The sequence below is a fragment of the Egretta garzetta genome, unplaced genomic scaffold, assembly GCF_000687185.1.
Source record: "Egretta garzetta isolate BGI_Z169 unplaced genomic scaffold, ASM68718v1 scaffold175, whole genome shotgun sequence".
Lineage (NCBI taxonomy): Eukaryota > Metazoa > Chordata > Aves > Pelecaniformes > Ardeidae > Egretta > Egretta garzetta.
The window spans coordinates 495,427-502,239 of record NW_009259860.1 but is presented as its reverse complement, the minus strand read 5'-3'; the positions used below and the strand labels follow the sequence as shown (position 1 = coordinate 502,239).

General features: G+C 40.0%; 1 protein-coding gene across 1 annotated transcript in view; it reads right to left on the bottom strand.

Annotated features, from left to right (window-relative positions):
• Positions 1 to 235: 235 nt before the first annotated feature.
• Positions 236 to 6,813, bottom strand: part of SLC24A2 (solute carrier family 24 member 2) — a 108,243-nt gene continuing 101,665 nt past the window's right edge. Inside the window, exons 8-10 of the mRNA XM_009640022.2 lie at positions 3,187 to 3,276; positions 2,563 to 2,729; positions 236 to 485 (exon numbers count right to left, since the gene is read on the bottom strand). Of these exons, the coding sequence (XP_009638317.1) occupies positions 236 to 485; positions 2,563 to 2,729; positions 3,187 to 3,276 (507 nt within the window). The remainder of the gene's footprint in view (positions 486 to 2,562; positions 2,730 to 3,186; positions 3,277 to 6,813) is intronic.

The window sequence follows — 6,813 nt, the reverse complement described above, 5'->3', positions numbered from 1 at the left end:
TGGACTCAGCCCTTCAAGTGTGACTGCACTGTCCAGCAGCAGTCATTCTTCAGCCCTTTGCATCCTCTTCTTTCTTTCTCTCTTTTAAAATTGAAGGAGAGGAAATTTACAAATCCATGGGTTATTCTCACAGAAGCTTTCCATTGTGGTTTTTCACGGTTTCACTTTGAGATATATATTTTTTTGAATAAATACATAGGTGTGGGGTTTTTTTCTGGAGAAACGGCACTTTCCACTAGATGGAGACAGGACACTGGATCACTTTGTCCTCCAGGAGGACACTGACAATCAGGAACACAAAATAAAGCCCAAACATGAGAAAGCCCAGGATTTTATTCATCCTCCACTTGCAGAAAGCGATGGAGAGGATGACAAAGAGCAGCATGATGAAGAGGAGGACGATCGCACAGAACAGACCATTGCTGCTGACTGTCACCGGGGCAAAGCTGTTAATCACAGCATACAGGAGCCACGGAAGAGGAAGGCTGTTAAGAAACAGAAAAATAAATTGGAAACATTGCAGAGGTGCAGAAAGGGGCACTATAAAGTTTCTGAAAGCACTTCAGAATACAGCCAGAGGCTTCCTGCATAAAGGGAGGCAGGAAGAGTTTCAATTCTTCTAACATGTACGTAAATCCAGTTTGTCAGCTTGCTCGTGGTTCTTGGGGAGAACACATGGGATTTAGGCTCCTCATTCTCCCACCAGTCACATTTGTGAATTACATTTCCCTTGGCTGACAAACCACCTGGCATTCTGTTTGTGAGCAGCAAGACCCCTTCCCTTTCATTTGTTTCTAGATTTCAGACCACCTGTGGAAGCATCTACTTCCACTCTCTTTCCAAGAGCCTGCATGACAGGAGGGTGAGTCGCATAAAGACATGCCCTTGCCATGAAGAACCAGTGCTCTGCAAGGCACTGCCCCTAAAATTTGGCCCTTAAAAACCTTGATCCACATTTACCACATAAACCTGCGTTAAAATGTGAACTTCAGCTGCACTCCAGTTTAATTTCTATTTCTGTATCTGCTGTCATTGCATTTCTCATCTCTGATGCCACAGAATGAGGAAACATCCCTCTGGAAGATGTCAAGCTGAAATAAATATTTAAGCCACCAATCACAGCTTAGCAGGCTTAGAAAGCATGAAGAGAGCTGTCAGAAGCTCACAACGTTCAACCTTTTGAATAAGCAGCTCAAAAGAGAATAATTTATTACAGTCTCAGTACTAACTACACTAGCCTACAGTTCACCTGTGCCATTTCTGTTGTAAATATACCAGGTCTAGCAGACTGGCAGGAAGACTAAAAATTTTAAGATAAGTAAGGAAGCGTTGCAAAAGAGAACAGTTTTGTAATGCACCCTATGCCCTCTAAGTTTAAGCACATGGTAGCAAATGTTTTCATGTATTTTGCAGGTCTGCTGCTTATAGACATTACTTCAAACACTTTGTGCTTCTGGATTAATAGAAAAAAAGTGGCCCCATTTTTCTGCTGTATCCAGAGGTACTACCATTAGCTAACAGATGGAGTAAAAAAGCCATTTACTATCCACTCTAACTTCAGGATCCCTTTTTATACCTGTGCAGTTGCTGGTATATTTTCAGCAGTGAAAACCATGATCTGTTCTACGACTGGGCTGTTTGGGGCTATGACTGTGACTAGACCTGTTCTTCTTTGTGTGCGAAACCAAGAGGCAACCAAAGATGAAGAAACTGAGAGTATGGACATGATTCTCAGTACCTCTATCTTGTGTTAAAAGATGGGAATGTGGGGATAAAGACGGAGTTTGTCTGTGTATTTCTGGCACATTTTTGAAACACTGAGGCATAGATTACAACATTTCTGGACTTGACCTAGCTTGGTCTCAAAAGGTCAAAAGGGAATTTGAATTCCAACCGCATGCCACACATTGTTATCCTAGAGCTGCCATGAGAAGCAGTAAAGTGTAAATAGCACATTTCTGCACAATCTTATGTTGCTTCACATTGTCAGAGCTATACAAAGGGTCTTTTGTGTTAATAGAGAATTGGTTTGTAATTTGGGACTTGCCAGGTATCTAAAAAAATCAGATGTCAACAAGAGCCTAAACAAGCTACACAAGACATTGACATTCTGTTTTTATTAGAGCAAACATGTTGAATACTGCAGAGGCAATGAATTGTTCCCAATCCCCATTTATAAGCAAGCTCTAGCATAGGCACAATGAGACGTAACATAAGCAAACCACAGCAACCTGACAAAATCGTAAAAAGCGCCAGAAATTCCTTCTTGGAACAATACTCCTGCCTTGCATACTTTTTAAAGTGCAATTCACTTGCTTCGGCAGCTCTGCAAGGCATTAAAGAGAGAATTAGGTAACAAATTGGTAACAATTCTGTCATGCAGACATCTATAAACTTCTGAGCACCTGAAAGAGTAACATCCATTGCATATTTGCATCACTGCCCTTTTTAAGCATCAGTGACAGAAAACTGTTGTAGGCAACACCTTGGCAAAACTGCAGCAACATGCAAGGAACACAAGACTTGTTAAAACAGGCATCAGTTTCTTGGTGTAGGACTTACCCCACTGTGATGTCAAATATGTTGCTTCCAACTGAACTGGATACAGCCATGTCCCCCAGACCTTTGCGTGCTACAATAACACTGGTAATAAGGTCAGGAATGGATGTGCCAGCAGCTAGAATAGTCAATCCCATGATTTCTTCGCTAATACCAATGGTTTCGCCAACCTAAAAGGGTTTAAACAAAAACAGAAAAAAAATGTCCTGCAGTGAAGAAATGCTTTCTGCTGCAAACCTGTTTAACTAGAAATTTTATCCTGGAGTTTGGATAGCTAGTTTCCTAGCTTGGAAAGCACAGGCAAGAATGGAGAATTACTAATTTTCACAGATTTCCACATGTTTCAGGAGAAAGATAAGATTGTCTACTAGAACCAGTAGGTATTGACAAGCAGTTGCTGATGGCTCTGGTGTTACCAAGAATGATCAAGTCCTGTGGTCAGGACAGCCACAGCTCTCTGAACTACTTTCCATTTACTGAGTAGTGATTTACTTCATCCAAGGTGGCAGCTCCTAAAATAAAGCACTACTCAGCATGAAATAGATGATGGACTCTGATTCTAAATGATCTCTCACAGTGCAAAACACAATGCAGGGCTTGTCTTTTGTACTGGTATCACCTCCTTACCTGATGCGCCCACCAGACCATTAAGTAAGAAAAAAATGCAATCCAGCTGATAGAGCCAAAAAATGTGATAGGAAAAAATTTTCTTGACCTCTGAAACAGAAACAAAGAGAAACAGTGAACACATTGAAAGCTGACGTGCTGTGCTCTTATTTGCTTCGCAAAATGAGAGTGGCCTCTCATTTCTTCTGATCACCAATCAGATGATCAAGGTAAATGTTGAAGAATGGTGAGAAACTGACTCCCTACACTGGTGTATACTTACCTGTCCCTCATTCTTCCAACTGCTTCAGCTGTAAAGTAGCACCTCTTAACAACTTGTAAGATGAATGGCAAGTTTTGGGTTGTTATTGCTATCATAATCTGTTATGCCGTGGTTTGCTTATGTGTTTATCTGAATGGCGGTTTGACTTCTAATTTTATTAATAACTTCATGCTTATTCAGAAAGAATGTTTTCAAATTGCTGAAACAGGTACCCATACCTTTCATTCATACATCAATAACCCAGCAACACCTTTCACAGTCAGTATAACAAAGGCTGCCATATGACAGAGCTAAAAAAATACATATCTAAAATTTATTGGAGTGGTTTACTTTTCTTGGGAAAACAACCCACTTTCTCAATTAGAACAGAAGATACATTAAGCACACATGTGCCATGCTTTGTTTTGTAGAGAAGTTTGTTATAAAACCATGTAAAACACACTCTGAGGACCTTCACTGAATTAAAAAATCTGTATAACATTGAAGCAACTTAATTTTCATTTTCAGTGCCTCCCTTTACTAATATAAAACTTTAAATAGGTAGCGTTCTTGTGGCCAGTGAATGGGTTATATTCAGATAATGATTTATTTTGGTTTCTGTTCTTTCCATTCCTTTGCATCATCCATATTTCCTATTGGCTAGCTAGATCTATGTAACAAAAAGAGATCAAGTTAAGTACTAAAGGAAGGAAACACGACTGCAGTACTGTACCAGGCAACCTCTGTTTAAATCAAATTAGTGTTTAAAGTGAAATTTGTACCATAAATGAGTGCTACCAGTCTTGAGTGAAACCACAATTTTTATGGGCATCAACTTTCTGAACACAGATCCTCACCCCAGATGAATTCTGACATGCCACTAGCAGTGTCCTACAAATTTTCATGAACAACCAGTAGGACTGCTTGTGGAAGTTAAGTTATACCACTTTGAGTACTTGTTCCAGCTGCTGCTCAGTCCTGCACTCCCTTTTCCTGTTGAGCCCTTGCTAAATCCACTTCCACTTTTTGCTCTGCAGGGGCCTCCAGAATTTTTGGGCAGCACACCTTGCCCGTACCCCTCTTCACTGCAGCACGTGTCCCTGCTGCACCATGAGACCTGTGGGTCATTCTTACGTGTGGTAAGAGCAGACAGGATGGCAGGGCTTTCCCTGAATGTGACTTTTGGAGGGAAAATACTATTTGGATTTTGCCAGTTCAGCTTGCTCAAGCCATGATAAAGCCCTTCTTTTTAGGGAGTTTACAGGGCTGCACAGCCAGCTTTTCTTGTATAACAAACACAAGGGGCATTTATATGGGACAGCCTCACATTTAGGAATTGATCAGCATGGGTGGCTGTGGACTAAGAGGTGCTCAGTGAATTGGGCTGGCCATTAGAACTGGTCATGCGGGAATGACACTCTCTTTTGTCAGCTGAACAAGAAAAGAGCGAGGCTGGTCTGCACCTCATTGAAACTGTGTAGATTGTTTCACGTAATGTAAATCGAATGAGATCAGGTCATTACTGATGGGAAAAAGGTAAGGTCAGCACTGGCAATTGTGCACACTCATCTACAGGACAGGACAATTAAAAGGTCCATATCCGCTCTAGCAGCGGGTGCAGCTGTAGGCTGTGCTACAGAACACTTAATCCCTGTGGGCACGTCGCGTAATGCCAAATGCCCTCCTGAAAAGTGAGGTCATAAGCGTTGGCTAACATGACCTATACAACTCCGCAACTGAATATAGATAGGAACACACGTTAAAGACTGTACAGATTTAACAATGCCTGCAAACCCTCTCATATATAAATAAGTAACCGAACTTCTGCTGGAGTAAGAAAATCATTCCAGTTTGTGTTTTAAATGCATTATCTTTAAATATAGGCATAAATAGCCCCAATGACACCTGGAAATATCTTTTTCAGATAAATTCCATTACTGCCACAAGCCCTGTTTCTAGAACTGCCCAGGGTACTTTGGCTGATCTGCTTCTTAACTGCTTCTTAACTCTTTTGAGAGCAGAGTTGCTTTTTCAAAACAGAGTTCTGAATTTTTATCAAATCAGAAAATCTGATAATGAGCTTCCAATGTTTAAACCTACTCAGATGGACTTTTCAAAAGTATTTTCAAAATTTCAAAATCAAAACTTTGCATACATTGGGGGACAGAAGAACTCAGTCTGAAAAGGAACACAATTTGAAAGGAACACAAAGACAACTGTTAAAATAGTGATCTGACACCAGTGGGAGCAGAATTGAGTCCTGTAGGTAAAAATGAATCTAAACAGGAATTTGTTTTTTTAAAACTAAATATCTAGGACTTATTTTTCACCATTCTCAGTAGCCAACTCTTTCTACTTTCAACATTTTTGTCTTTTTTGTAAAAACTGGGATTTTCTGGCAACACATATGGTGAATTAGATGATGAAGCAGTAAGATTGTTGCAGCTGGTCACAAAATCCACACAGAGCACCTCATAGCATTGCAATTTGAATACTCACTATACAACACTCAAGATATAAGCATACATTGGCTTACACAAAACTAATACAGCAAGAGCTTTACTGGCCAGTAATAGCTCTCTGTCAGTGCCATTATATATACCAAATGTTTTTTGCAAAACAACGCGACATTGCCTATCTGAGTCAGACACCTACAGAATTTGGATGGCTAAGAGTTACGAGTCGGTAACTTTGAGGCATGTGTATTCCTAGCCTGCCTTAGCCAATCCTCTCCCAGTAAACCGATAAGCAGCAGTTCAAGACTAAGAGTACTTTAATAAGCTTAACAGTTTAATTACTTATTTTAAAAGGGGGAACGTTTAAACTCAAAAGGGGAAAATTTAAAGCTTGTACATATTACAGGTGATGAAAACAAGAAAGGACTCCACAGATGCCACTATATAATTTGCACATAGATGAAATTATTAAAAAGCAGTAATGAGAGTGCTGATTCTTTTTCAGATGCTGGATTTTATTTCCAGAGTATAATAATAGTCATGCTTATTTTGTAACTAATGACAGCATTCTTCTGGGATTTATCTCATTGCAACTCCCTAGCTATTGGAAATATAGAGAGCTGCCAATTCCAAGCATTTTCCTAGAAGAATTAGTCAGAGACAGCAGAAAGCAATACTTCTCTCCATCTTTTCTGGTAGCTGTTGTGGTGGTTGCCTTGTAAAGACAGAGAGCCCAGTTTATTACCAATTGGTTCTGTTGTGGTCACGGTAACAGGCAAATGAGAGAAGCCATGGCTCATTCAGTTCATATGCTATTTTCTTTTGACAAAAGAAAAAGAATTCTGTAGTTTCACTGTAGATTGGTTGGGTTGGTACTGTTCCTGTCTATCAGCAATCTTAAGGACATTTGTCTAGGTACACTTCTGTATT